The sequence below is a fragment of the Penicillium lagena genome (assembly GCF_028827675.1).
Source record: "Penicillium lagena strain IBT 129212 chromosome Unknown utg000001l_segment0_segment0, whole genome shotgun sequence".
Classification (NCBI taxonomy): domain Eukaryota; kingdom Fungi; phylum Ascomycota; class Eurotiomycetes; order Eurotiales; family Aspergillaceae; genus Penicillium; species Penicillium lagena.
This window is the reverse complement of record NW_026623222.1, coordinates 195,122-222,920: the sequence shown is the minus strand read 5'-3', so window position 1 is coordinate 222,920 and position 27,799 is coordinate 195,122. Positions and strand designations below refer to the sequence as shown.

General features: G+C 51.1%; 15 protein-coding genes across 15 annotated transcripts; 7 read left to right on the top strand and 8 right to left on the bottom strand.

Moving 5' to 3' along the window:
* Positions 1 to 1,469: 1,469 nt before the first annotated feature.
* Positions 1,470 to 2,372, top strand: N7510_000081 (uncharacterized protein; the record flags this gene model as incomplete). The annotated part of the gene is made up of 4 exons (XM_056972011.1): positions 1,470 to 1,646; positions 1,701 to 1,737; positions 1,837 to 1,901; positions 1,983 to 2,372. 4 exons carry the CDS (start codon positions 1,470 to 1,472, stop codon positions 2,370 to 2,372), a joined length of 669 nt encoding a protein of 222 aa, XP_056837128.1.
* Positions 2,373 to 3,641: 1,269 nt separating this feature from the next.
* N7510_000080 (GFA family protein) lies at positions 3,642 to 4,390 on the top strand (the record flags this gene model as incomplete). The annotated part of the gene is made up of 2 exons (XM_056972010.1): positions 3,642 to 4,216; positions 4,273 to 4,390. The coding sequence occupies 2 exons, from the start codon at positions 3,642 to 3,644 to the stop codon at positions 4,388 to 4,390; spliced, it is 693 nt and encodes a 230-aa protein (XP_056837127.1).
* A 911-nt stretch (positions 4,391 to 5,301) lies between these two features.
* On the bottom strand, positions 5,302 to 6,219 carry N7510_000079 (uncharacterized protein; the record flags this gene model as incomplete). The annotated part of the gene is made up of 1 exon (XM_056972009.1): positions 5,302 to 6,219. The coding sequence occupies one exon, from the start codon at positions 6,217 to 6,219 to the stop codon at positions 5,302 to 5,304; it is 918 nt and encodes a 305-aa protein (XP_056837126.1).
* A 975-nt stretch (positions 6,220 to 7,194) lies between these two features.
* On the top strand, positions 7,195 to 9,097 carry N7510_000078 (putative MFS multidrug transporter; the record flags this gene model as incomplete). The annotated part of the gene is made up of 5 exons (XM_056972008.1): positions 7,195 to 8,249; positions 8,297 to 8,421; positions 8,481 to 8,593; positions 8,648 to 8,777; positions 8,832 to 9,097. The coding sequence occupies 5 exons, from the start codon at positions 7,195 to 7,197 to the stop codon at positions 9,095 to 9,097; spliced, it is 1,689 nt and encodes a 562-aa protein (XP_056837125.1).
* Positions 9,098 to 9,792: 695 nt separating this feature from the next.
* N7510_000077 (putative C6 transcription factor) lies at positions 9,793 to 11,265 on the bottom strand (the record flags this gene model as incomplete). Its single annotated transcript, XM_056972007.1, has 1 exon — positions 9,793 to 11,265. One exon carries the CDS (start codon positions 11,263 to 11,265, stop codon positions 9,793 to 9,795), a length of 1,473 nt encoding a protein of 490 aa, XP_056837124.1.
* Positions 11,266 to 11,638: 373 nt separating this feature from the next.
* Positions 11,639 to 12,022, bottom strand: N7510_000076 (uncharacterized protein; the record flags this gene model as incomplete). The annotated part of the gene is made up of 1 exon (XM_056972006.1): positions 11,639 to 12,022. One exon carries the CDS (start codon positions 12,020 to 12,022, stop codon positions 11,639 to 11,641), a length of 384 nt encoding a protein of 127 aa, XP_056837123.1.
* A 984-nt stretch (positions 12,023 to 13,006) lies between these two features.
* On the bottom strand, positions 13,007 to 14,952 carry N7510_000075 (rhomboid protease PCP1; the record flags this gene model as incomplete). The annotated part of the gene is made up of 5 exons (XM_056972005.1): positions 13,007 to 13,304; positions 13,359 to 13,533; positions 13,593 to 13,926; positions 13,986 to 14,089; positions 14,136 to 14,952. The coding sequence occupies 5 exons, from the start codon at positions 14,950 to 14,952 to the stop codon at positions 13,007 to 13,009; spliced, it is 1,728 nt and encodes a 575-aa protein (XP_056837122.1).
* Positions 14,953 to 15,428: 476 nt separating this feature from the next.
* On the bottom strand, positions 15,429 to 15,746 carry N7510_000074 (uncharacterized protein; the record flags this gene model as incomplete). Its single annotated transcript, XM_056972004.1, has 1 exon — positions 15,429 to 15,746. The coding sequence occupies one exon, from the start codon at positions 15,744 to 15,746 to the stop codon at positions 15,429 to 15,431; it is 318 nt and encodes a 105-aa protein (XP_056837121.1).
* A 918-nt stretch (positions 15,747 to 16,664) lies between these two features.
* Positions 16,665 to 17,100, top strand: N7510_000073 (uncharacterized protein; the record flags this gene model as incomplete). The annotated part of the gene is made up of 3 exons (XM_056972003.1): positions 16,665 to 16,845; positions 16,914 to 16,978; positions 17,044 to 17,100. The coding sequence occupies 3 exons, from the start codon at positions 16,665 to 16,667 to the stop codon at positions 17,098 to 17,100; spliced, it is 303 nt and encodes a 100-aa protein (XP_056837120.1).
* A 464-nt stretch (positions 17,101 to 17,564) lies between these two features.
* N7510_000072 (cytochrome P450) lies at positions 17,565 to 19,419 on the bottom strand (the record flags this gene model as incomplete). Its single annotated transcript, XM_056972002.1, has 5 exons — positions 17,565 to 18,047; positions 18,102 to 18,819; positions 18,872 to 18,888; positions 18,935 to 19,043; positions 19,100 to 19,419. 5 exons carry the CDS (start codon positions 19,417 to 19,419, stop codon positions 17,565 to 17,567), a joined length of 1,647 nt encoding a protein of 548 aa, XP_056837119.1.
* A 1,080-nt stretch (positions 19,420 to 20,499) lies between these two features.
* On the bottom strand, positions 20,500 to 21,492 carry N7510_000071 (Amidohydrolase 2; the record flags this gene model as incomplete). The annotated part of the gene is made up of 1 exon (XM_056972001.1): positions 20,500 to 21,492. The coding sequence occupies one exon, from the start codon at positions 21,490 to 21,492 to the stop codon at positions 20,500 to 20,502; it is 993 nt and encodes a 330-aa protein (XP_056837118.1).
* Positions 21,493 to 21,623: 131 nt separating this feature from the next.
* Positions 21,624 to 21,995, bottom strand: N7510_000070 (uncharacterized protein; the record flags this gene model as incomplete). The annotated part of the gene is made up of 1 exon (XM_056972000.1): positions 21,624 to 21,995. The coding sequence occupies one exon, from the start codon at positions 21,993 to 21,995 to the stop codon at positions 21,624 to 21,626; it is 372 nt and encodes a 123-aa protein (XP_056837117.1).
* A 294-nt stretch (positions 21,996 to 22,289) lies between these two features.
* On the top strand, positions 22,290 to 24,062 carry N7510_000069 (uncharacterized protein; the record flags this gene model as incomplete). The annotated part of the gene is made up of 3 exons (XM_056971999.1): positions 22,290 to 22,374; positions 22,436 to 22,858; positions 22,930 to 24,062. The coding sequence occupies 3 exons, from the start codon at positions 22,290 to 22,292 to the stop codon at positions 24,060 to 24,062; spliced, it is 1,641 nt and encodes a 546-aa protein (XP_056837116.1).
* Positions 24,063 to 24,988: 926 nt separating this feature from the next.
* On the top strand, positions 24,989 to 26,770 carry N7510_000068 (putative mRNA decapping hydrolase; the record flags this gene model as incomplete). Its single annotated transcript, XM_056971998.1, has 5 exons — positions 24,989 to 25,190; positions 25,256 to 25,486; positions 25,602 to 25,778; positions 25,825 to 26,484; positions 26,541 to 26,770. The coding sequence occupies 5 exons, from the start codon at positions 24,989 to 24,991 to the stop codon at positions 26,768 to 26,770; spliced, it is 1,500 nt and encodes a 499-aa protein (XP_056837115.1).
* Positions 26,771 to 26,899: 129 nt separating this feature from the next.
* Positions 26,900 to 27,708, top strand: N7510_000067 (ubiquitin carboxyl-terminal hydrolase; the record flags this gene model as incomplete). The annotated part of the gene is made up of 2 exons (XM_056971997.1): positions 26,900 to 26,948; positions 27,008 to 27,708. 2 exons carry the CDS (start codon positions 26,900 to 26,902, stop codon positions 27,706 to 27,708), a joined length of 750 nt encoding a protein of 249 aa, XP_056837114.1.
* Positions 27,709 to 27,799: the final 91 nt, after the last annotated feature.

Here is a 27,799-nt window from a genome sequence, read left to right as displayed (position 1 = left end):
TTCTGCGCGTGATTTCCTACCGTTGAGTCGACGGCGAAGCGTAGCTTCAGGCACACTAAATATCTCAGCAGCCTTTAATTTTGATTTGATTTTTTTATTTTTGAATGCAGAAATAGCCATCTGAATGCGATTTTCTTGAGATAGAGGCATTTTGTATAGTGGTGGTGAAAAATAACGCGTCAAGGAAATGATTGTAGGAGATGGACGCGAAATTCGTCACTCGGTGGTATTCGTCACTCGGTGGTTGATTACGTTACTCAGTGAGCATTACATAATCGTAAATCCCACTCACTGGGCCGCGCCGGGGGGGGGGGGGGGGGCTCTCACACGTGAAGATGGGTGAAGGAGAAGGAGGGGGTGCGTGGAAGAAGGGAAACAAGTATCAGGATCAATGAATGTGGTGGGTCATGAGACTCTAAGCTAAATCAAATCAAATCATGTTAGATTGCGCCAAGTCTGAGCTGAGACCATTTAGTTCTGTGAGTGACCTGCATGCTGTTAGAATGTCAGACATCTTCTATCTTAGGATTCTCGACCACATGGTGGAATCACTGGTTTGATTCGTGGTGGATCCGGTCAATAAAATGCTACAGAGCCACGATCCTTTGGCGCCAGAGCAAAGCTATCAGTCGTCAAGACTGTTTGAGCTAGATCCAAGTAGGACAGAATCCCTCTACTAGCACGCCCAGGAATGTCTAGGTTTTCGAGTCTCCACCCAACAACCTCTATCAATGTGTCGATCATCCAGAAATCAGTTCTTTCGCATCTACATAGAGGCCATTGAGGTGGCTCAGAATGCAGACATGTCGTGGCCTCGATTTTGGAATTTATTGGTGCGCTCGGCACCTATTCTTAGCAGATTTCACCTTTTCGAAAATTACCGACTGTTGGTGATCAAGGTAGTAAAAGAGTTTGGGACTACCGTAAATGGTTAGTTCGGTGGTTAGTTAGGCGAAGGAATATGCTTTCTGCCTCCAAATGTAGATGAAGAGCTTTTCATCCCTCAACCCCGACCGGTCATAATCGCGGCCTTGCTATTATTGCTAGCTGGTGATCGAGTGTTTACTTTCTGAGAGGTGCGAATGATTTCTTTCAAGGGCGAGTGGGCCAATCGCTGCTTTTGTATTAATCGCTCCTTAAAATCGGACCCCCTAAGATCGGACCCCACGCTTTTATGGGGCCATTAATCATAATTACGAGCACCTTCGTGACAAAACCGAAAACACGGGCCAGTGAGGAAATGATTCTGGCTTGAAGTGTCGAGTCTAGGCGGTCCCAATCCATGGGCACGAGCCAAAGGATTAGGACCCCGGTCGACAGGCCCACCGATCCTTAGGAACCTTGCAATTCGACTTCTGGTCTGCGAATACAAATGCCCACCTCCATGCACACCAGTTCACCCCATCCTCTTCGTGGCTCTCTGCGGCTACCATGAGTCTTTTTAATTCCTAACTTGCATTTATATCGACATGACTTCTGGACCGCCTGCGGGCATGGATCTCTCTGAGAGCCTCGGTCCTCAAGTCATAGGCGCTGATATGGCGCTGCTCGCCCTAGCGACGATTGCCGTGATCTTGCGTTTTATCTCCAGACACATATCTAAAGCGAACTTTTGGTGGGATGACTGGGTCCTGGCAGTGGCACTGGTGATGATTAAGCCCTTTGCGAAAAACCAACCCTGAAGCTAATCTCTACATTAGATTTTTGCATACAGCAATGGAATCATGAGTGTAATTGGTAAGGCAACTAGTCAATTGATCTCATCATTTATGATATGATTTGGACGACCTGGCGATAGCAAAGACAGAAGAAGATTGAAGCTGACGCCTGTGATAGCTGTCAAAAACGGTATCGGCAAACATATCTGGGCGCCCGGTGTGAGCATTGCCACTATCACTAAGGTGAGTGATCGAGGCCCGGAATGAGTATTCAAGCAATAGCCAGAAAAACGGGTGTCTAATATATGACAACTCCCTCTATAGCTCCTCTGGCTCTATGAGTTTTTCTATGGCAGCGTTATCCCAGCCGTCAAGATGTCTATTATCCTTCTCTACTATCGTATCTTCCCAACCACCAGGTTCCGGCGAGTGCTCTATGGGCTATCATTCCTAGTGCTTGGCTGGTGGATCGGTATTGTCATCACTGCGGGGCTTCAGTGCCACCCTTACGACTATTTCTGGAAGCAATATATAGACCCCACTGCGGAGGGGAGTTGTATCAACACCTACGCCTTCTTCATATCTAATGCGGTGCTGAGTGTTTTCACGGACCTCCTTATCCTGCTCTGTCCTATATCAATGGTTCTGCGGCTTCAAATGCCTAGGAACCGAAAGCTGACTGTGCTTGGAATCTTCCTTTTGGCTGGCTTGTAAGGGTGCTCTTCTTTGCCCTACTTTCATCGTCTGAAGCTTTTTCTAGATTGCTGACACTTCTTATTTTCGAATGATATTTAGTGCTTGCGTGGCCGGTGCGGTCCGACTCTACTTCCTGACCACGACGTATACGAGTGGCGACCTAACCTGGAAACAATCCAATGGCTTCATCTGGTCGAGTGTCGAACCTTGCATCGGGATCATCTGTGCCTGTCTCCCCACGCTACGGCCCGTAATACGCCGGCTGTTCCCTAAGTGGCCGGAAGGTAACAGGCAGGGGCTTTCTGCGGGCCATTCTTACCCCTCCTATCATTCTTCCCACACGGGCTTCCGGCCCCAAGCTGAGGACGAAATTGTTCTCACGAATACCTTTGGGAAGGGTTTTCATATGGCTCCAAGCGACCACACTACGATTTCGATTGAACGAGATGTCGGTTGGTCTGAAGAATCGATGCCCCCTCCAGACTCGGCACGCAGTCAATATTTCAGACAGCAGTCATGGTGTCCGCCTCTTGTGTATAAAATCGGGGGTAAGTAGATAATAAACTGTTAGGATCACATCACGTGATTCTCCCTCGTTAGAGCCGTATGGATAGACAACTTAGAATAGCTTCACAACTTCCTCTCTTAGACAATTCACTACTTGTACATCTTCATCCAGATAGTCAGTATCCAGCCCTTTACGCCGCCTCGGAACTGCCCGGTGCAGCGCTACTTCTTTGAAGCGACAGTACTATTCCAGTTCTAACAGAATCTAATGTTCCGGTACGGCGCCATGCGCGCAAACTGTACGGCAAAAGGTTGCCAACGCATCTATCATCCCAGCAGTGATCGCAGTATCTAGGTGGTATGCGCGTCGGTTAAGAACAAAATCATATAGTATCGTTGCTGTTTTAGGTTATGTTCGGCTCCATATCATTAGTAATTTGCCCCCCTTTGTTTCTGAAGGGTAGACGGTATTGTGACGCAATCTCTCCAAAGTATAAAGATCCGTAACCCTGCCTCGTCCTTTGGTTGCGGGTAGCCTGTTTTACTCACTAGAAGTTGCAAGGAGCAAACACGTTATGGTCTTTAATGACATCACAAAGCTCCAGACTTGCGAAGTTCGCAATGACGGCGATTTACTTCAATGGACATGATTGGCGGAAAGTAGAAAAATTCGGGAAAATGGCAGTCCTCAAAATCATGGCTAGCGATCGAAAAATGTCATATAAGGAAGAAGTAATGCTGCTATAGAGGGCAAAAGTTTGCCACGGTCTTAATCGTGATATGAACCCGAGTTACCTCGCTGCTATAAGAACCGGAGTGTCCGATTCACGCATTCTGTTCCGTTTCGTTAATCCGAATCGCTATTACCGCCGCACTATGGCTAATAAATCGGGCTGTTATGATGACGATAGGATTTTCCCCAACACGTTCAAAGACGAGGATCCCAGCCATCGCCCGCCGTATTCGCAGCAGCCGCTGGAAGAATTTGGGGAAATCAAACATCGCGCCCACTGCCAGTGTGGCAAGGTATCCTACGCGCTGAGACGGGAGCGGCCAGTAGGTGCCAAATTTTGTCATTGTCGGCATTGCCAAGTTATGCATGGCGCGCCCTTCCAGTGGGCAGCCATCTTTCCGAAGGAAGACATGCGATTCGATAATGGAGTTAGCGGTCTATCATTCTATGCGGCCAAAGAGAAAAATATCAAATACCAAACGCCTACAAAGGTGGCATGCTCGGTCTGTCGGACTCCGATCATGGATGAAGGACGCAATATGTGTCTGTTATTCCCACAGTTGATCGACTTCTCTGATTCACCGGATGAGCAACGGGAGCGAATCTCGACGTTTCTGCCAACGTGAATACTTTGTATTGTCCCGCGAGGTTTTAGTATATGCTAATCCGGATTGCTAGGTGCCATATCTTCTATGAATATCGGTTGAGAGATATACATGACGGGATAACGAAGTGGAAGGGATTGAACGAGGATAGCCAGCGTTTGGACGATAGTGGCAAAGTCGTCGACGAATAGGTAATCTTCGGTTCGAGAACATAGGCTGCTTAGCAGTACCGATGTTTGGGATATTGGCGCTGTGGATAATAGTCATGAACTCGACCTGCTACCAGGATGAATGAGGTTTTGAGCGTTCCCGAATGTTTGTATCTCTTAGGTCTTGATATGGAAGTCGACTTATTGTAACAAATGATTTGGGTTTCGGAGGAAACTAAAAGCAAATTGCATTCAATAAAACGATTGCCTTTCCGGTGGTCTCCATATTTCAAAGATTTCCAACTAAAACTAGTCATGCTGAAGCCCTAGAAAATTAGACGATAGTGGTAGCAGGCCCCTTTCATAAATTACAATTTATTACGGACCCTCGGATAACGCTACTCCTATGCTCAGAAGGAATACATTCTCAACCTTACGGATATGGCTATCGTCCTGTCTGGTGCGGTCCCATCTGTGGTGGGAGTAAGAACATGACAGCCGACTTCTACAAGAAGGCCAATTTAGAAAGGGACACGAAGAAGCCATTCCTCTATAGCTGTGCAGAAAACGATAGGACCTGGAATTGGATCACTGGACATAACAGTCGCCAAGCCCTGGAGTAGAGGGCCAGAGTCTGCAGTACTTTTCTGTCATATATCCTACGTGAGCCAATAATATCTTGTTAATTATTGTTATTTCCTGTGCTACACGACCATGTACGCTTATTTTCCTAAGCTATCCTTTGAGATTCAACTGGTCTTCGTTGACTTTATGAGCTTTTCTGAAGAAGTCGGTATGGGTATATCCCACGTTTATTAAAGCTATCATCGCAAGGCTGTCGCACGTTCCACATGTCGAATGCTAGTATATCAAGTTCCGCCTCCGTAGTGTAGAGAATCCCATACATGGCTCGTATAGTTATCTTTCTAATTCCCCTTATCTGTTGACACAGGTTACGTTGTCCCGTCTGCACTCTCCACTTTCCGAATGACAAGCCAAAGACATTTCCGGAACCCGGTCTGCTCTTCCTGCATATCAGCATTCCGCCTACCCCTCTGTTCCCTATCTTGTTGGTTGTTTTTCTTCAGTGCCGCATTAAAGCGCGTCAATCTAGATTTGGAAGTCCACGGCAAAATCTCCGGCTCGAGTTCAGCGATCCACGGCTCAAGCAGTCTGATGCGCTGCTGTTGCAGGTCAAGCTCTTGCGCCCTATCCGTGCAAGTGTTGGATAGCTTCTCCAGTTGTTGAAGAAGAGGTGCTTGCCGGTTTACTTTGCCCTGGGAATCGAGAATGGGAATCTTAGCGATATGGGCAACAGCGTCGAGCTTAGCAATTTCGACCTTCAGCCCGCGCGGTCCAAAAATGTCTTTGTTTGCTCGCCGAATGGCGGAATCAGAGCGGCCCTTTGAGATACCGTGCCCGCCCAGATTTGCCAATTCGCTGACAGCGGAGCCAATCCATCTAACTGGAAATAAGATCGGAACGGATTGGAGTATGCCGCCTGTAGCATCGAGCACCTGCATCGGTGGGCTGGTTTCAACCGCGTCGTTGAGTTGATCCAGGAAAGTGAGAAATGAGTCCTTGGGGAGCTTATGCTTGCTCAAGATGGGCGCATAGGCGCGGAGAAACGGCGATTCATTGGCGGCATCAACGGCCGGAATTGCAATGGGTTTGTCAGGGGTAGGGGATAATATTTGTGTCGCTCTTGCTGCCGATGAGCTCCCTTCGGCTCTGGTCTGTGGGGGTTCATATTGGGGCGGTGCCCCGATCTCAGTTGAGGTATCTGTAGCTGGAGACAGGGATGTCTCTCGCTCAGAGGAATCGCGGTCTAAATCCTCGAACGGGGTCTTTGATTTCTCGTCGCTTGCCATGGCGGATGCTGTTGGGAAAGCAAAAGAAGGCGCGAGTTGTGAATCGATGTACTTACGTAATCCTGGATGAGACAAGTTGAAGTACGAAATACCGCTAGGTCCAAAGGCGTAATGGAAATATCTACTAGCCAATAAGGAGCATACTCCGCCATACTCTAGCTTGTGCTAGGCAATGCGCTTTTCCAAAATAGGTCCAATCTGCGAATTATGACAAGTCTGAGGAAACCCTGAGATTGGCAGTACATATAACCCAAAGGGGGGTTTTTTTCAAAAATCTCTCATACGAGACAAAATGAAATTAAGAAACAAATACATATCCGAGAGTAGCTCCGTGAAACGAGATTTAAGATACGATGCTATTCAACAGACGTATTCTAATAATCCGAAACTTCAACTGCCTTTTGCTCACTCCATTGCAAAGTAGAGAGAGCAAGTTCTAGATCTCCTCTTTAGCTCTTTCTATTATAGCCGTTATTCCATCGGACGAGCCAGCTAGATAGTTTAACCCTTGTGGTGCACGAAGCTGGTTCTAATCAAATCAGGAGACGAGGTCCGGGCTGCCGAAATCTACTTCCATTCGAGGCCCAGTCCAGCAGCAAATTTGGGCCAAACCAGGTCTCTTTATGCTCGGATTGTAGTTGCGGCCTATCATTATAGCTCGTCCCCAACCTGCGGAGGCGGACGCGGAGAGAGCTTTCTGACGATGGGGCGGGTCATAGTCCCCGGATGTCTCCTCCACGGCACGCGAGAAGCTTGGTCGAGCTCCCTGGATTCAGTTCTTATTGGCAAATTGGTTCGCCAGGTCCAGCCGCCTTTCATAGTGACGAAGGTGTGGACAGTCTGAGGCTCGCTCGTTACTCTTGTATTTAACAAAGGGTTTCCCTTCCACATCATCGAGGGGAACACGGATCATGGACGTTCTTCGTTGCATGTTCAATACCGGTAAGCATTACAGACACCAGAACACCACCAGCCATGAGCAACGAGCAACATCCTTTCCCCCATATTGATGACCATCCTGCGGATGGAAATGTGGACTTGGAGAAGCAAGAAGGCCCCAATGAAAGAGGCCGCTCCCCGGAAGGCACCCCTCAACCAACCCACGTGGAGAAGGAGGGAGCTGACGGAGCGGCTGACGGCCAGGGAGGCAAAACAGAGCTGAAAGAATTTGAGTGCTATGATAAACTGGGCTACAATTTCTCGTGGTGGAAGAAATGGGGGATTATCTCCGTCATTTTCTTGGTGCAAACCTCGATGAACTGGAATGCGAGCTTCTACGCCAGCGGCATTACCCTGTATGCGAAACATTTTCATATCTCCGAGCAAGCTGCCCGTGTAGGACAGATGTCCTTCCTCGTGGCGTATGCCTTTGGTAGTGAGTTTTGGGCGCCATTCAGCGAAGAATTCGGCCGGTGGCCTATCATGCAGCTGAGCTTGTTTCTCGTCAACATCTGGCAGCTACCCTGCGCCCTGGCGCCAAACTTTGGCACCATTATCATTTGCCGTACCTTGGGTGGTCTTTCATCTGCTGGTGGCTCAGTGACTCTTGGTATGGTTGCGGACATGTGGGAGCCAGAGCATCAACAATGGGCCGTGGCCTATGTTGTACTTTCTTCAGTGGCCGGCTCAGTGATTGCTCCTATCGTCGGTGGTTTCGTTGCAACTTTCCTCGACTGGCACTGGAACTTTTGGCTCCAGCTTATTCTCGGAGGCTTTGCGCAGATGGTGCATTTCTGGGTGCCCGAGACCAGATGCAGCATTTTGGTCACCCGAGAGGCCCGACGAAGACGAAAAGCAGGTGACATGGTCTGGAGTGGCGATGAAATCAAAGGGAAACGTCTTTCCTTTCGATTTTTGTCCATGGTTTGGGCACGTCCGTTCATTATGTTCATACGAGAGCCCATTGTCCTGTGGCTGTCGCTTCTGAGCGGTTTCAGTGACGCCTTGATCTTCACTTTCTTGCAGTCATATACCTTGGTATACAAGCAATGGAAGTTCTCAACAATTGATGTTGGACTTGCATTCATCCCGTGGGTACTATGTGGGACCATTTTGGCAGAGATACTGACAATATTAGAATCATTATTGGCTACTTCATTGCATACTTCTCGTTTTTGCCGTGGATCCACCGTCATTGCCGAATCAGCGAACGGGATCCTGATGCACTCCAGCCAGAGGTTCGTCTGTATTGGCTATTATATGGTCCGCACCCATTCATTCTTTGTGACTTATTGTGATCTGTTACTAATTTTGGACCGCAGTCGCACCACTCTTGACAATAGGTCTGTTTGGGTTTGCCTGGACCAGCCTTGGGCCTCCTCATGTCCATTGGATTGCCCCTATGATATTTTCGACCCTGATTGCTATTGCTAATGTATGTGGATCTAGCTAAATTATCAAAGACCATGCTAATCATAGACCACTTTAGTACTCGATCTACATGGCGACAATCGACTATATGATCGCCTCGTACGGACCTTATTCCGCTTCAGCCACGGGAGGAAATGCTTTGGCACGCGATTTTCTTGCCGGTATTGCAGCAATGTACTCCACGCCTAGTGAGTTGATACATACAATATTGTCTCGATATTGAGCTTACGTATGGATGATAGTGTATAAGAATATGGGACACTCACACCCCCTCGAGTGGGCCTCTACTTTCCTGGCATTTATGTCAATCGTCTTCATCATTCCGATATATGTATTTTATTGGAAGGGCCCGAAAATTCGGGAGTGGTCCCCATTTGCGCAGACCTTGGCCGCCGACCGAAAGCAAGCTGGACGCAAGGTCTCCCAGTGCGGCTCCGGTGACCCAGATCCTGTGCAGCGGTATTTGTCTGGGAACTCAGGAAACTCGGGCCGTTCTGGGCCGTGCTAGGCTGGGAGTTGTGTTTTGAATATCTTTCTTTCCTTGACGCTGGGTGATAATTCCAGGCACCAAAAGGGGTGACAGACAGCTCATCAAGATCTATTCCAAGAGTCGAGGATGACGGAAGAGTGATCCTGTCCTTTGCTCATCTACTTTTACGCTCGTCATCCCCGGTGGCGTTGGCCACTAAGACTGAAATTGCCTTCTTGCACTTCCTTGAATTCTTTTGCTTGTCCCATACTTGGTTTTGGTTGACAAGCACTCCTAGATAAACGCCATCCAGAAAAAACCGTAACTCTCCTCCTCAGTTGATATCGAGTTCTTAGAATTTCCTATAAATCTTCTTTTTGCAAAACAAGAACATTTTTCACTGCTTCGCAGTTTAAACTGGTCATGGATGACTGACTAATTACGCCCTTCATGTAATCTCCCCGGAATATGCTTCCGACTAAACCAGTCAATCTATCTATCGAAGCTCTACCCACCAAGTAAAGCATAATTGGTTGCGTAGTATTTATGTAGGTGCTTCTTCTGGGCAAAGAAAGAACTCGGTACCCGGATGCCAGTAAATCCAACACATAACGAACAAGAGAGATTTTGGATTTCTATGACAACAGGCTTTAGTGCTCAGGCTAAAGTAACCCGTCATTGGTATTAAACTCTATGTTTGACTAGAAAAATGCAGCGCAATTCATCCTTGCGTTTCAAATGACAGATAGTATTTCTCCAGGCTCATACCCCCAAGCTCGCTCAAGATCCTTGAGTCGCCACAAGGCACCCCATCCAGTCGTCTTCTCTACAGTTTTAAAAAGCCTGGCGACCTCGACATGTTCACTGTGATGGCTGAGGAGCTTCCCTGCAATATAGAGTGGCTGGATAGCATTTATGAGATTGCCACTGTGGGGATTCGTTAACGAAATCCCACATACTCTGCGGGCGTGCCAGATTGCCGAGTAATGGGGCTTTGATGAGGGCAAAGCCTTCCCGCCTGGTCTCATCTCCAGCATCATAATGCATGCGGCATGGTACATCTGGTTCCCCGAAATGGCGGCCCAGTGTGCAAAAAGGACCTCCGGAAAGATTTGACCGCCGCCTATCCCCGTTGTTTTGATGGGCAGCATGGCTGGGGGGCGCTGCTCAAGCCAGTACTGAAGATCGTCCCAGAGTCGGCTCCATTGGTCAATAAAAGGACCAGCATGTTGGTCTAAATCTTCGCCCAGTTCCAAATGTCTTGTTCTTCGACAGGCGAGATCGCATGTCTTCGCACAGAGATATACAGCCCAATTGGCCTGCATATCTGGTGACGAGCGGCCTTTATGACAAAACAGATCCCGGATGATACTTTCTTTTTCCTTGGATCCTGACGCTTGAGGCATTGCAGGCACCCACTTCTCCAGCGGGAGCACCGTGCTCTCCGCGCCGTTAGAGATGATCGCTCCACACAGCTCCATGCGTGCGTAACACCAAAACACCGCTTGAAGATGGCCACCCGAGAGCCCGTTGACATTGAATGAGTCAAAGAGTGCCGCACAGCCCTCCACATGGCGACGCCAGTCCCGTGGACTGACCGACATCAGCTCCATGACTGCGAGAATGCACACTGTCACGAGTACATTGGGGTCCTTGGCTTGCAGGCATGGTGCAAGTAGCCGAATAGATTCCTGATATAGTTCGAGGCTATCATATGCTGTGCCGAGACACGCCTTTCGCTCGGTTTGGCGAGCGGAGAAAGCAAGGATGGCGTAGAACAGCGCCGGTGATCGCTGTGCGAGAATGGGAATGTGCACACCAAAGTGACGTTCCTCGTCAAACTTGTCGAGGTATGGTGCACATTCGGTAATCCAATTTTTGAGATAATAGATTAATCGAATCTTGGGGATGGACACGCGTGTAAAGTCGAGGCTTTGTCGCGATGCCCTCGAGCCCAGTCCCTCGGTCGGCGACGAGGGGGCAGGCGACGCGTAGCTGTTGGGCTCGAGGCTAGCAACAGCTGAAAAGAGCACGCCTCGCAATTCTTCCTGTAATTCAAGGAATCGGGGGTTGGCGGCGTACTCATCCGCGCTGGAGAAGGTTCCTGGGGAGAGGAACGCTTCTTCTTCCACGGGCAGAGTTGCGCCGTTGAAGGGCTCTGCAATTACCCCCGTGTCTGTGAAGATCGGGGCCATCGAATCCTCCATGTTCGGTGGGGGAAGAATTTGGTGGGCGGCATCCGGGGTAGTTAATAATTCATCATTAATAAGAACTAAGAAAAGGCGAAGAAGCCCACGGTGGAGGCGAAACTCAGTTAGTCACAGAAACCCATGGTTGGGTCTGGCCAATGATGATGGTTTGAGAAATGAACAATAATGAAATAACTCCATGAATGATACAATCTATGATCAAAAAGAAAACAACAATAGCACAATCTATTGCAAATCCACTAGCAGTCTATATAGCGGAGCAAAAAATAAAACTCGAAGCAAAATAAACTCCAAGAAGAACAGAAATTCACTGCACAATGTCCTCGGCCTCATCCGGCGCTCCCTCGAAACATCCTGGAGCTGAGACTGGTTAATAAGGCGGAATGCCACTAAACACACAGCTGCGAGGGAACAAACCTGGGCCCCGACCCTGGTCGATCTCTCTCTGATATCCGCAAATAAGAGCGTCGGCCGCAGTAAGGATGTCGTCACGGTGGGTAAAGGTACCCTCGACCTTGATAGAATACATAAGACTGCATCCATGCATGGTCGGCCGGCTACTGATGCTGGCGCGGCCGCCACGGATGGCCAGTTTGGCGACCTCGAAGAGGTCCCAGTCAGGCATCATGACATCGCCGGCGCTGAAGGAGACGTTCACCCAGTGGATGTCGGCATCTTGGAACTGTTGAGCATCGTGGCCGCGGCGGTGGTGGCGCTGCTGAGAGTGAGTTCCGGCGTAGAATCGTCCAAACATTTTGGCTGTTTACCTTGGAGTTTGCTGAAATGGCGAAATGCCTGTTGCCTTAGAGAAAACGATCTGCTGGAGTTGACTGCTGGCTTCAAGGGGGTAGCGAGGCTGTTTGGTCGACGTCGCTTGATAGATCGTGGTTTCGTACTGGTTCAACGGTAGGCTTGCGCTGGAAAGAGACCTAAAAGCTGGAATTGCTGTAGATTGATGTTGTTCTGGCTGACCGTGATGCAGATAATATTCCAGAAGGACGGGAATTGGGCGACTCTAAATATTCATTTCTGGGACAAGATTTATGGAGTATACCGATAGTCTTCATTGAAGAGAGATTGGAAGCGTGTCTCCAGCAAAAGAAGAGTTCCCCTTTGTACAGGCAGGGTCCTTGTCGATCGTTTCAGAACGTCAAGGAGTTTGTTCCGTTGTGGTTGTCTGATATACCCGAACTCTTTATTATTTAATCTCGAGACAGCTTTTGATTCATTTTGGGAAGACCGAGATCTTTTTTATTGGACTGGACAATGATCGTGGCAGGGTTGATTCTCCGGATCTCAGTGCCTTGTAAGGCTTGATTTTCTTCGGCCTTTGTCCTTTAGGGCCAGCAAAGAACCGCTCGCATCCACGAATCAATAAAGGTCTCGGCAAGGGGCAAACAGGAGAGCCTGTGAGACCATAGACTTGAGAACAAGAAAACGTTTTGTCATGATCGAGAATTTTGAAGAAGACATGAAATGTCTGTGTCCACCACCAACTGACCATCTACTCACCTATGTTCGTTTCTTTCTTCACACAATGCGCCTCAAAGAACTTCGTACTGGAGATGGGTTTCACTCATTCAGTGGACGATGTCGTTGTAACTGAGAATAGCCCTATGGTACATTTTCATTGTAGTGGCCTTGAGACAAAAACGTCCCGTCAGAAGCGGGGACACTACTATTCAATCGAATCAAACGTAGATTCGAAATTCGCTCCAGCAAGGAAAATCCACCATATTCAAGTCGAATTTCGATTCTCTGCTGACCGTGTTGCCGGCAAAGCTCTGGAAACGAACTTCCGGGGAGGATAGGTCTTAGACAAGGCATAGCCGCACCCCGCACCGGTGAGGTAACCACCTAAGTGAGCGACGTGGTCCATCTTCAATAGTCGCGACAGAGGAAAGATCGACAAGAGACGGACAGGGGCTGCCATGCTGAGAACCTCAATTGCAATTAAGCCAGAAAGAAACATCCAGCCGTGGGTCCAGATGACATCTCTCCACTCGCGGGGTAGAATCCACATGGTAACTTTGTCGCTGTTCATGGGGTCAGTTACGAAGAAATAGAGACGAATTTGTGCAAGAACGAACTTGGAATGGACCATGCACCATGCAGCAACAATACCGCTAGTGCCCGCACTCGCTCCGAGGGAGGACATGCCCAGCTGGCCCAACAAGACAAAATTCGTTAGCGACATCATCGAGCCCACCACGCCGGAGGCTAGATAGATGGCCAGAAAGTTTCCGCGGCCGAGTTCATCGTGAACTTTGAAAAGGAATTTAGCGTTGGTTGGTATCTCCAAAAAGGAGATGTTGGTGGCCTACCTCGGGTCCCCATAAACGTCAAAACAAGCATATTCGTGAAGAGATGCTTGAAGGTCTGATGGCTAAACATGCTTCCAATCAAGCTGACTGAATGAGGGTAGAAGGGAACAATGACAAAGAATCGATTGAGCAATTTCCATGAAGGCGGGATGTGTCTCCACATAATGGTAACAGCGATATTGGCTGCAACGATGGTGCCAACAGTCGCCAGCGCTGGAGGCACATCCGGCCAGAGACGATCCTGTCGCTGGGGAGGCTCGTAGTTTTGAGCGAACACGTAGCAGAGCCCGAGGGTGAGAAAACAAAAGAGCAGAGGCATAAGAAGGCGTTGAGACTGTGGTTGTAAAGAATGAGCAACCGCATATAGAGTACAGCATTTCAACTGATCCTTACCGTGGTCAAATCGATCGCCCCGGCCTGGTTGGGTACAGACTCGATGTGAAGCCGCTGGCGCCAGGCCAGATATGGATTCACCTTGGGATCCGCACGCGCGCGAGCTGCGAGCGTCAGTCGTGATCAACCAAAAGGGGAATGGCCTCTTACCCTCTACAACAGCCGACTCTTCAAACTTCTGCAATTTCGTGTTCCCCTCCACTTGGCGTCGCATCTGCTCGTACTCCTGGCCTTCGCCTTCCAGCCACGCCTTGCGCTTGCGCTCTTCTTCCTCAAGGTACTGCTTCTCATTCTTCTCACGCATGGTCTGAAAGACGCTCCTCCCGTAGGCATCATTCTGTTCACCAAGCTGAGCTCCATAGCTACCGCTTTGCGGGTGGAAATTGAATTTTTCTTCATCCTCACGCTCTTCTCTCTCAATCCGCTGCATGATACATGCATCCTCATCCACGGGATAGTTTGCACGAAGCCATTCTAAAGCCTTATCGATTTGGGATTGGGGGACCGTGCGGGTAACTTCGGCAGGTAGGTTGATGTCGAGCGTACCAGACAAGCGACGAGAGTGCAGGAGCGCCAGAACCCGGTTGCCCAATTTCGGCGAGATCTTCCTTGTATGGCCGTATATCTTCTTGATCTCGGTATTGGTGAACGGTTCCTCCCAGCTGTTGTCGTCACGCAGTTTCTTCGGTTTGGGGTCAAGAGAGATCGAGGTCGTCTGCGTTCTGCTGAAGACGGTGGTCCGCACACGACATGGTGGACGAATTGAGGGTAGTTTCGGTCGATATTCTGTGTGGAAGAAATGGTAAAGTGAGCCAAAGGGACGTCCAGATATGTTTGAGGATAGGCGCCACGGCGGAGCAATGCGGAGATCGCGACTGGCTTGGCTCAGAGTCGCAAAGGGCAGCGTGCTCGAGGCTTGGAGCCTCGAACACGGAATCCGCAATGCGGCGCACACTGCACTGCTCATCTCCTGAGACAGGGGAAGGTGAACCTCGGAGAACGAGGGACGCTGACGGTGTATTATTTGGGAAAGACCGGTGGATTGTTGGATCCCCCGGCTGAAGGGTTGTTCCGCCCGAACAATAAACCGGTCACTGAACGCATATTAGTTGTATGGTCGGTCGAGTAATTCGCAGTCTGCAGCCGTGGATAAATGCGTTTAGCACAATTACGAATCATATTCCTCAGAACACCGTCCTCTACTTTGTTCTTCTTTTTCTAGTCCGCCGTGCCGCAACGGCCCTCAGAAGAGAAGCGGCGGCCACACGACAGCGTAGTCGCTTCCACCCACCAGGAACACTACAGTAATACCATTGGGAAGAGATGCTAGCTGCATGTAGCCTATATCATTGTGTGTTTCAGAGTATCAACAGGCGGTCCAGCCAATCATGGTCACAACCCGGGTCAGCTGAGTCGTGACAGACTGAAGACGATAACGACAGATCAGTCAAACAAAGGAAAGGAGAAAGGAAAGATGACCGTCTTCGCCTCGGTCCATGGGGCCCACAAGCCAAAATCCTGCAAATGGGTCTCTGGCATTTCCCCCACTAGTCCTCCCGATTCACTGAGGCCTTGCATCACGAAGTTCGCCGGACTGTGATCACGACCCACTAGGTCTGCATTGCCGAAAATCGCCTTCTCTACAAGATTCGCCATGTAAGTCATTCCTCCACTGTATCGCCCGCTCACGAAATCGATACAACAGACCTGTGATGCGTATCTTGTGATTTTGAGCAGCGTCACACTGCCCTGGCAGACCATGCTTGTGTTGGCCTGCAGGCGATACCCGGAGTTTCGCTACCCTGACGTTGGGATTCTCGCGTAGTGCCTTCTGCTTTATGGTCGGTTTCGGTTCCCAGACATATAGAAGGCCAGGGAAATGAGTCTCTCTAGAAGTTCACCGAGAGATGGGCAAGGGCAGCCATCCTATCTGGAGGGAAAGCAGTTCGCGGGAAGGGAGGACCATGTGTTTGGGAGTTAGGTTCACAGATATATGAAAGGTTATCTTGGGAAGTTCGCCGGAGAAGCTGTGACCGGGCTATCTCGCATCTTGGCCCAACTGTACTGTCGTTGGCGTACATAAGACGGGCAACTAGGTGACTAGTGGGTGTAGGCGATGACGGCGAAAGAGATGAGGCAAAAGCAAAGAGGGATGTAAGCATTGCGGTCCATTTCGGCGGGATTATAAGAGGTGTGCTTCATGACTTTGTTTTGGGGAAGAGAGAGAGGATGAGAGAGGATGAGCGGGCCGAGGGGGCTTTGTCCGCCCTGTTGAGGGGGATCGCTTATGTCAGCGGTGGGGCCTCAACAAATGGATGCCTGATCAGATCAGGTGTATCAGGTGACGGGCTATGCCCTCTGTCTCAAAAGTTCGGATTGTACTATGTAGTATCCCTTGATGGCAGCCAGGACAGCAAGCATGTGATGGGATGGCGACAGGAGCAGGTTCATCCCCGTAGGAGTCTACCCGATACCCTCGATATTCGCGCAAGAATGCAAAACATGCAAGGGGACGAAGGATGGCGTATGCAGGAACGAACATAATCGGCCCTGTCCCACGAGCGTGCAATAGACTGCTGGACGTAAATACTCTTATTCTCTTCCAGAAATTCCATCAAGATCCTCTTTTCGTGCCGACCGAATCGTACTACCTTTCCGATCATTATACTCCCAACCAACATGCGCGTGTCAACCATCCTCGTGGCCCTCGTCTCAACCCTCGCCCTAGGCGTGGAGTCGAAGAAGATCAACATGCACTGCTCATTCGCCGCAGACCACACGGGGATGCTCCAGAATCCCTACTGCTGCCGGGGCTTCCAGCCAGCGAGGCACAATGCTCAGGCCAACCAGGCTACTGACTGTGTGTTCCCAACTACGCGATCTACTTTGTATCTTGTGTCGTATGCTAATAGTGGGAAATCGGCCTAGGTGAGGAACTGAAGACGCCTCAGCTGTGTGAGGATCAGTCTCGGCCTGCATGCTGCTACACAATTGTGAGTGGACCATTCCATCAGTATATACCGTATACACATGCTAACCAGGGTTGGCATTTGGATAGGGCCCGGAGTATATTTGCACTTCGCACGTTGTCTTCCAGAATGCGGAGGATGTGTGAATAAATAAATACATGGGGTATCAGATGATGGAAGCGAAGGGGGTCGTCCTCGGATGCTGTGGTTGGTGACTCGACTTATTGAAACTTTAAAAAATGGAAAATGGCTTGAAAGCCAGCGTTCTCGTACGTTCATAATGTGCGGTCGGCAGACATCACCGAATATAATTATATCATATGCCAGTGCCAGTTAGGGCAAGAAGAGTAGAGATCGGCCGGAGAGTGTCCGAGAGGTTTGGCGGGCGGTCACCTTCCGAATCCACAGACCAAGGAAACGTGGTTATAATAATAATATTAATGACAGCCGCACCCACCCAAGACGTATCCGGTGGGGCTAATAATGATAGATCGTGTCGGGTACAAATGCGCTCCATATTGTAGAATGACTGGTTTCAACCAGTACTTGCATGTGTTGAAAATATGAGCTGGCTCTATCTCAATTATACTGACGGCTGCTCGGTCTATCTTTAAATCTCCTGGTACCATGCTAACCTCACCTTCGTGGGATTCTTCACCTGTATCGTTATCTTGGAAATTGACTCATGATACAACACTCGAAGTAGTGTTTTACGAGACTGTTCCAGACTCATACCACCTTCTGCGACGGGTTCGCAACGACCCGATCGGAAGAGCACCGCCATGGTTGCCACAAACTCCACCTGGGACATCTTCATGCCAGGGCAAGCTCGCGGTCCGCCAGACCATGGTAGGAATGTACCTTTCGGGGGTGTGATGATATTCCCAGAGTCATCCAGCCATCGGGTTGGCTTGAATTCTTCCACATCTGCGCCCCAGATACTGGGATTAGAATGGATGCTTTGCTGTGAGACGTAAACGTCCATTGGGGGTGTGAGGACGTGTTGTGCGCCGTCAGAATCAATTAGTGTCTGTGTTTCACTGACTGCTCGGGTTGAATGCTGCACGGGCGCGAAGTGACGTAGTGTTTCGAACTATAAGGGCTGGTAAACATTGTATTCAATCATTTGAAAAGGGCTACAACATACCATGACAGCTAGAGTGCGCCGGCACTTGGGAAATGTTCCCTCGTACTTCCACTGTGAGATTTCTGGTAGCGCGGCAAGCTCCTCACGCAACCAGTCCTGCCATTCCGGATATGCTGCCAATAGACACACCGCATAGCCCATAGTATTAGCCGTGGTGTCGAACCCGGCGACACTGAATATAAAGAGGTTGCCACTGATCTCTTCTTCACTCAGAGTCAAAGACGATTTGGCACCGGTGTCTTGGTCCGAAAACTGCACCAAAGAGCCAAGGAAATTGTTTCGAGGGCCGGATTCGTGCCTGGCAGCTTTTCGTTCGTCATTCAACATATCTTTGGTGTATTGGCTGATTTTCTCCAAATGGCGACCCAAAGCTTGACGAGCCAGCGGCATGAATGACATCTGCAGCAACTTGTGTGGCAAGAAAGCGGCGTCCGGAAGCATTTCCGTGATCAGTGCCATTGCAGTAAAATACCCTGCTCGGCCATTCAATTCTTCCTTGGAGTGAACGGGAAGCTCAGGGAGCCAGGGTTGTGCTTGGCCATATCCTGCTCGGCCTAGTACATTTATAGCCAGGCAGCGCAGACCGCTCAATGTTTGAGAACCAGGCCGTTTGGCCAGATAGTCGAGCATCTCTTGTGATTGCTCACAACTTTCATTCCATACTGCTTCGCTGATCCTCTCATTTAGGTTAGGTGCCACGATCCGGCGTTGTCGTTGCCTGTCACACATGAGCATAAGAGTATATCTAGAACAAACTGAAAGTCACATACCAGTCGTCGCCATTTGCCTGAGATAGTCAATAAATGAACCCCTGTGACAAAAAAGCAACTTACTTGGAGCACATTATTTCCTAAAAACCCCATTATCTGCTGGATGACCGGCGACTGTATAAAGTCCTTCCTTCGCTGCAGCACAATATTGCCAAGCGCAGGATCGCCAACCCTGTCCCTAAGTTAGGATCAAACACCCAATATCTCTCTGCTAACGTGGGGACATACCACAAGATACACTGGTCCAGTGTGACTACGACAAACGCCGGTCCTAGTCGCTGATGCATCTCCGCTTTTCTGCGAAACTCCCAACCGTGTGACACAATGTCTATCCGCTCGTAAATCCATCCCGGCAGGTATTTCTCGAAGTACGGTCCCAGAGGAACATTTAGAAGCATCCACAGCACGCTCTTGGTTCGAATGGGAACAATGTAGACGGGGAACCCGGTGCGACGGCCCCTGATGTAGGATATCAGGAAGGTAATCAAGGTATGTAGAATCCACATCAGAGCCAGAAGGCTTGAGACGTTTTTAATGGTTAGCTCCATTTTGATTGAGGGTGCTGTAGGCCACAGCCACAAGAACAATAATGTAATGGCTCGAGGAGAAGGTCAGCTCATGATAAGAAAGCAAATAAATATGTCAGAATAATGGCCCCCAGGTAATTTATCCAGCTGCCGCATCCTGATGCTTACTCATCTGGGAATTTCCCCATCAGGGAACTGTGCCCCGATGTAGCCAGATCTCACTATGTAGTGTTCTTCCGCTTCTCTACTACAAATATGGACATGATAGCTAGACCTGAATACCATCATACTCAATCATTGTCACATGACTATATGTAGTAAACTGACTAGTGAATACACGAAATTCAAACTCCGACAAAATCAACATGTGATCAATCCGATAACGAACCCGAGAAAGAGTCAGCTATGTGTTGTAACACGCCAAACCCCAAACCATTTGGCCGGAGTGGGGAATAGTGGGCATGCACCTGCAACTCTCCCAGCGAAAGGCCTTGAGTGTACGCGATCAAATGGACAAAGTTGTGAATATTTCGAGTACAATTCACTCCTCCTATTTCACTGTAGAAGTCGGGCGAATCATCATCAAAACGACCTTCGGCTCCTGCTGCCAGATTTAGGCGGATTTAGGCGGATTTAGGCGTCCAAAGTTGACAGATTTCCCAACAGCTTTACAACAGCGGGAGGACAAAGGATTAAATCAGCGCTAGCATTGCTTGACGCGCTAGTGTAAAATAAAGATAAATGATAATCAAAGATACACACAATTACCCACATAACCACCTTAATTTACAATACGAGGAAGGGTAGTGTGAGTGATGTTGAACTGAGACCATCTTTAAAAGATGCAAGTAGCAGTATTCCTCTCCTCCTTCCTTTAGGCCAGCTCGTATGTACATCTGCTCCGCCGGGACCAAGCTTGACATCTGTCAATAATCGCTAGTGTTGGTTATGTGTGATCCAGAATCGAGGCAGATTGGTTGAACTTGCAGTAAGCTGTGTTTCCGTCGAGATACTCGTTGCGGCTTGCTGAAAGCTTACTGTAACAACGCTCAAACGCCGAGACAAATGTATAATGCAAAATCGTCGACCACCAAACCCTAGTCATACAGCGACCATACCAAGCATCTCTTCTGTGTTCCTGCGAAAAAGCCTCTCTGCCAACCCTGGCCTGCCGGCGCATAACTGCAGGCAGCGCTCCGTGAAGGGTCCGATGTCAACCCCAGTAAAGCGTGTATGTGGCCAATCTGTTGCATAGATGACACGGCTAGGGGTCACATGCAAGAATTCTCGTGCCATTGCCAGCAGATCGCGTAGGTGTTGGTCTTTGCTGAGCCGGTACGGCGCAGACACTTTGATATATGTGTGGCCTCCACGGAGCAGAGACATCAAAGACAGGAAACCATGTAGGGCGTATGGGTCAAAGGGTGTGCTATTTTGGTACTGCACTACCGAAGACAGCTCTGGGCTACCAAAGTGATCGATGCAGATGCGAATACCGAGGTGAGGCACAATCGGTTCTAGAAGCGGAACCATGTACAGTGGGAGGTACACCTCGACAATCCAGTTCCGTGGCCGAGCAATATCAGCATGCTGGATTAACGTCCTCTCCAGCTCCATCTTGTCCATCACTCTTCCGATGGACTGGAGATTGACTCGCAGTCCGCGCACGCCTAGGACGTGCCACTCGTCCAGTGTCTCTGCCGGGACAGTAGTTGGGTCAACCACCACGATGCCACGGCCGCGCTCAGGGCCGATTTTCATGAGTGCATCCAGGAGACAGGAATTGTCGAACCCGTAAATTGACGGTTGCACCAGGACCACATTCTGGATCCCCAGAGCGGACTCAAATGCCAGGGCGTCCACCAGCGTGTGCGCCGAGGGCTGATACACAGCGGCTGGCGAGACTGGAAACCGCTGTGGCTCGACGACATGCATGTGGCTATCCCATGAGTTCGGTGGGATCCGTTGTTTTAGAGATGCAGCTGAAGCATGAGTGGGCCGCCGTTGATCGTGGTGGTTGAGTGAAGATGCGGCGAGCAATATACAAGGATGGCCGTTCAATAAGACAGGCTTCGTCTGGGCCGATGTGAGCATGGCGAACCCTAAGGATGTGGCGCACAGATATGGGATAGGTTTGGCTTGTATATAGTCTACAAGCGGCGCGCCTGAGTATCAACTGACCGGAGACCACACATCGTGACGGTTGGAGACCCTTAAAATTGTCCTCACTGATAACATGCCACGCTCATCGGCTGATATCCGTCACAACTACTTGGATTTGGTGAAAACCCAGGACAGGGCAAACCCCATTTTAAGAAAAATCTGCCGCCTAGCACGCTCGGTGCTGGCTCACGACCGTTCAGATCGGCCTCTGCATCGACCCACCTGGGACTCTTCAGGCCAGGGCGGGCTGCAGAACGGAAGTCGTCCGGCAGGCCGCCCATCGCGAAGGCACCACCTCGGCCGTGGAGACCCAAAGTGGGTGTCGAGTGGCACCGTGTAACGCGGTTAACATCAACAACAATGGCCATAATAATAATAATCCCCAGCGCGTGCCGCCTCATATTCGTGTGGCTCCAGCTGGCAGAGCAGTTCATGCTGACATCCATGATCTGACTCGTGGTGGTTGTGCCAGGTCTTGTTCAGCAGGTTCGGCTTGGTTCGGAAGTTGCCCGAACCAGTCTTTTCCTCCGACGGGATGCCGAGCGCTCTTCCCTCTCCCTCTCTCTCCTGCCTCACCACAATCCACACCACACGCCATGACGTGATTCTTGCATGCCTATCATCTCCACCGGCCGACTTGTCCGTCCAGCTTCCCCGGATTCCTTGTTGGTTCGTTCTGGGCCCTGCCGGGGTTGCTCTCCACATTTTGCCTGCGTCCTCGTGCCACCATGACATGGCCCGCCTCACGCTGGGCAACGAACCCCTACTATGCCCTAGTGGTGTTCGTCATCGCATGTGGCAGCATTCCCAAAGGTACACAACCGGATCCATACATCCCTTTCTATAATTACCTGACAGATTCCGCGCGGCCCAGGTTACGATGAGGGTGGCTACAGCGCCAGCGTTGATCTTCCGTCCTTCGCTGCCGATTTCAACCTGATCAAATCCCACTGGACAGACGACCCGACCGGACTGGCCAACCGCTCCGCCAATATCATCTCCTTCAATGTGCTGGGCGCGGCCTTCGGGGCCCTGTTCGCGCTGGAGCTGAACGACCGTCTTGGGCGACTCGTGACGTGGCGACTGGCATGCCTGCAGTGGGCATCGGGGATGTTCATTCAGGTGTTTTCGTCGGGCATCTATGGCTTGCTGCTCTTTGCCCGGATCTGGAGTGGTTTGGGAGCCGGCGTACTGACGGTCGCAGCGCCAATGTACCTATCCGAGATCGCACCTGCAAGGACCAGGGGTCTGGTCGTTAGCGTGTACATGGTGATTCTACTGGCCGTGCTGGCCATGGGTTCGTGCTGCCACCCGTTCCGGTCGATGATCGGCTCTCTTTCTGACCAATACCTTCTCCTTCTCTTGCAGGGTTCTTCATCAATTACGGCGCCAGTGTCCACATGGCCGCCACACGCGCCCAGTACCGTTTAGTTCAGGCGATCCCGCTCATCCCGGTCGGGATCGTGTTCGGCTTGTCCTTCCTCTGTCCCGAGACCCCCCGGTACCTTGTCTCGAAGCAGCGCCACAAGGAAGGGCGGGAGGTCCTGGCGCGCTTGCGCGGCTTGGCCGTTGACGACCCGGACTTGGAGAAGGAGTTTGAGATGATTGACGCGCAGATGCAAGAACGAGTGACCGACCTGGCCTCTGTCACGCACTGGTCCGCGTTCAAGGAAACACAAATGAATCCCAACTACCGCCAGCGGTTCTGGCTGCTCATGACAATGCAGACGATTGCACAATGGACAGGCGGAAACGGGATCACTTACTACGTGACCAATATCTTCAAGTCAGAGATTCGCATGCCTATGATCGTTCACGAAGCTAACATTCTTGGTATGTATAGATACGCCGGCATCACGGGCAATGCCGAGTCCCTGATCTCGTCCGGCGCGTATGGAATCGTCAAACTCATCTTCACCATGGCGTTCACCTGGGGTCTGATCGACTTCCTGGGCCGCCGGCGGTGCGCGCTCGCAGGGCTGGCCCTGCAGCTCGCAGCCCACATTTACATGGGCGCATACATGGGCTTGCGACCTGGCTCAGCGAGCAATGCCTCCGCCTCCGATGCCGCCATCGCCTCCGTCTTTGTCTATGCGGTGGGATGGTCAATTGGCCTCTGCACGATTCCCTACCTGTACGGCACGGAGATCTTCCCAACCCGCATCCGCAACGTGAGCTACGCCGTCAGCATGGCCCTACATTGGTTTTTTCAGTTCGCCGTTGTCCGTGTGACCGGGAACATGTTCGTCTCCCTCGACGTCTGGGGCGCTTATCTCTTCTGGGCCATTATTTGCGTCCTGGGCCTGATCATTCTCGGCGTCTGGATGCCCGAGACCAAGGGTGTTCCCATCGAGTGCATGGGGGACCTCTTCGATGGACCATGGTATCTTCGCTGGCGTGCAAAGCCGCATGAGTGGAGTGAACCATCTGTCTCGTCTGTAACCGAGACTGTTACGCCCAGTGATGAAAAGACTCCGATGCCCGGCAATACCGCGCTGTAACAAGCCCTTCTCGGCCTCATGCGTATACCTTTGTCGGGCTCTCAATGATGCCGCTACAATAATGGTGGCTCATAATGCTCTGCTGTATATTTACCCAGATATCCCCTGCCTCGCTCTGTACCATCCCACGCTGTCCATTATTTGATGAAACTATTGCACATAATAATACACCCCAAGCCACAACCGCGACAAGGTTTGGATTCCCTTCTATGGTCCATATCAGCTCTTGCCTTTTGTTCCTTGTTCCTTTCCTTTTTACCGTCCCTCGACGTGTTGTCAGCACACATGTAGTCCCAGCCTAGTTAACAGACTGATGAGCTTGCCACGACCCTCAAAAATCTGCTCGAATGGGGGTGATATAACCGGCTCTGTCTCCCAGCAATTCCAGATTTTACACGATTGGAGCCAGGAATACCAGGTCCTCACTATTTCGCCCGCCGGGCTAGGCCCTGAACTACCGGATCCTGCGTTGGCCATGGATGATCGTACCCACACCACCCCCTGCCACCTAATTCCCACCATTTCATCCGAAGATCCTCAAACGCTGCGTTAGAAAAAGACATCATCGCATCTCAGCCGGAGCCGGAGCCGGCCTTTCCACGCCGTAGTCGCCCAGAATGCCGTCGTCCATCTTTATATACGGTCCGGAAGGGTTTGGGCAGGAAGTCATTGGCTACGCTACCAGAATCGCTCTTGGGAAGATGAATGATTAAGATTTCTTGCTTCTTTTCATTCGTTCTGGTCATTCTTACCGCACAATTTCTTTTGTGGATAGTTTGTTAGTAGTTGACAGGATCCATCTACTGACTCCATCCGACGCGTTCTGGACGCGCCTCGACCGCCTTTGATGATTCGCTCCCTCGCGGTCAAGTTAATTATCATTCTTCTTCTGGTCACTCACCCAACACCACGGGAGTTTATTCATGATGTACGCCTTCCACTCAGCCAAGGACTCTCCCACGCGCTACACCCCCCACGTCCTCCCCTGTCGCATTCACCACGACGGCCCGATCGAGTCCACCGAACGCTTCTGGGCACCTCAGCCCGATAAGGACGGCACCCAAACAGCCCATTTTCGCGGGCGCAGACTCCGCGGTCGACGCGTGCCGCTGCCTGATGGATATCGCGGTATGGATCAATGCGATTCCCTCAGTGGAAGAGAGAAGCTGACTTGGTCTTTTGCGGTGAAATAGGGGTGATTGCAACACCGACCGACCGAGTGATGACGCCGGCGTCGCAACGACCCGATCACCACAACGCCGAGGCAGAGGACCCCAACGCGGAACCAGAGGAGCCGGTCAAGGCCCTGGAGATGAGGGGGACCTTTGCAGACTTGATGGTTTGGGGCCATGAGACGGCGCCGGCGGCGGATGATGCGTACGTGAAGGGTGTGCAGGAGTGGCTGCAGTTGGCCGAAACGGTAGGTGTTCGTGTCTTCTGTTGTTGGGGGTTCTCGTCACTCATGTTGGACTGGATAGATGCATTCTTCGACGACAAAACAGTAACAATCCTGATGAATCCATACTTAATACGATCAAGCTCATCCATCTCACCGCCCGCCGCAACTGATCTCTCTCTATCTCCCTCTCTCCCTCTCTCTCTTTCCCTCTCCTCGTCTCGGCCGCCAGATCCTCGAAATGCCCCCATCCGACCCCGCGAAAGTGGCCCCCGAGGCGCTGATCTCCCAATTCCAGGTGGACAAGTTACTCAAACAAGGTACGAACAATACCCTCGATCCTGCGAACCAACCCTTCTCTAACAGATCCACCCTCAGATCAGAATGGACGACGAATTGCGCTCCTTGGAACCATCGACAGCCAACAAGGGATCCTGATCGCTGAGCGTGCAGCCTTCGCAACGGAATCACTGGAGGTCCTACGAGCCTTCCACGCGGCCATTGGCCAAGTCAAGAACCTAGGCGACAACGACATCTACCGCTGGTACCTGGCTTCCTCCTCCTCCTTCGAACCCCAGCCCGACCTCAAAATCAACCTGATCTGGCCATGCACCCAGTCCCACATCAAGAAATACTCCGACCAGCAGCTGCGCATGGTTACCGAGACACCAGCCATCTATCGCGACCACGTCCAGCCCTACATGCGCGCAAAGCGTGAGCAAGGCCGACTGAACTGGGTGTTCAATATTCTGGAAGGCCGGACCGAACAGGAGGATGTCATCATGCGAGACGCGGGCCATGGCCCCGAGGACGCGTTCCTCATGCTGCCCGACCTGAACTGGGATCGCAAGACGATGGGCTCCCTGCACCTGCTGGCGCTGGTGCACCGGCGTGATATCTGGAGCTTACGGGATTTGAAAAAGAGCCACGTGCCCTGGCTCCGGTATCTGCGGCAGCGGGTGCTGGAGGCGACGGTGAAGATGTATCCGGGACTGGAGGCGGATCAGCTGAAGCTCTACGTGCACTGTGAGTGTCTGTTGGAAGTCCCTCTCGCGGAATTTGTTTATTAACTGATGTGACAGATCAACCAACCTACTATCATTTCCATATCCATGTTGTGAATGTCATGTTGGAGGCCGGCGCGACCCAAGCGACCGGCAAGGCGTTTGGCCTGGAGAATCTGATTTCACAATTGGAGACGATGGCAGGCGATGATGAGGCCAGTATGGCGGAGGTGAGCCTGACGTATTATCTGGGGGAAGCCAGTGAGCTGTGGACGGAGATCTTTGCGCCGTTGAAGAATAAGGGGTAGTGGGTGGGTAGATTGGTTCATAGATCTAGATCGATAAAATGAAGTAGCGAGCGATAACGATGGGCGTCTCCTTCCCCACTACTCCTAATCACCTTTGTTCCATCTTCCTTCCCCATCTCTCTCAGCAACATGACCGACCCTGATGTGCCAGCCACGCAAAAGGCCTTTGTGCCTCTAGGTAAGGCAGCATCTCGATCCATACCCATAGACCGTCGTACTCACCCCACGGCCCGACAGAGAACAACCCCGAGGTTATGAGCCACCTGGTGCACCAGCTCGGCCTGCCACCCACCCTGGGCTTCACCGATGTCTTCTCGATCGACGAACCCGATCTTCTCGCCCTCGTCCCCCGGCCCGCACACGCTCTCCTCCTGGTCTTCCCCGTCTCAGCAACCTACGAAGCCTCTCGCACAGCAGAAGATAGCACCCTCCCCGAGTACACTGGCTCCGGCCCCACCGAGCCCGTCATGTGGTTCAAGCAGACTATCCGCAACGCATGCGGACTCATCGGGCTGCTCCACGCCGTATCCAACGGGGAGCCCCGCCGCCAGGTGATTCCGGGGTCGGATCTAGATGCCCTCCTCCGCGGCGCGGAGGCCCTAGCCCCCGTGCAGCGCGCGGATCTGCTATATGATAGCAAAGCGCTAGAGAGCGCGCATGGCGATGCGGCCAAGCTAGGTGATACAGCTGCGCCGCAGGCAGAGGATAGTGTGGACTTGCATTTTGTGGCGTTTGTGCGGGGAGATGATGGGACGCTTTGGGAGCTCGACGGGCGTCGGAAGGGGCCGTTGGCGAGAGGGTTGCTAAAGGAAGGAGAGGATGCGCTGAGTGACGCGGCGCTGGATCTGGGGGCGAGGAGGTTCTTGAAGACCGAGGCGGAGGGTGGGAATCCGGATCTGCGGTTCAGTTTGGTCAGTTTGGGGCCTGTTTTCGATTGATTCTACGCTGGATGGACGGGATCCCCCTGCGGGTTTGATGAACGGCGTTAGGGTTCACGGCATGTCAGAGAGGACGACAAGCGGTATCTGA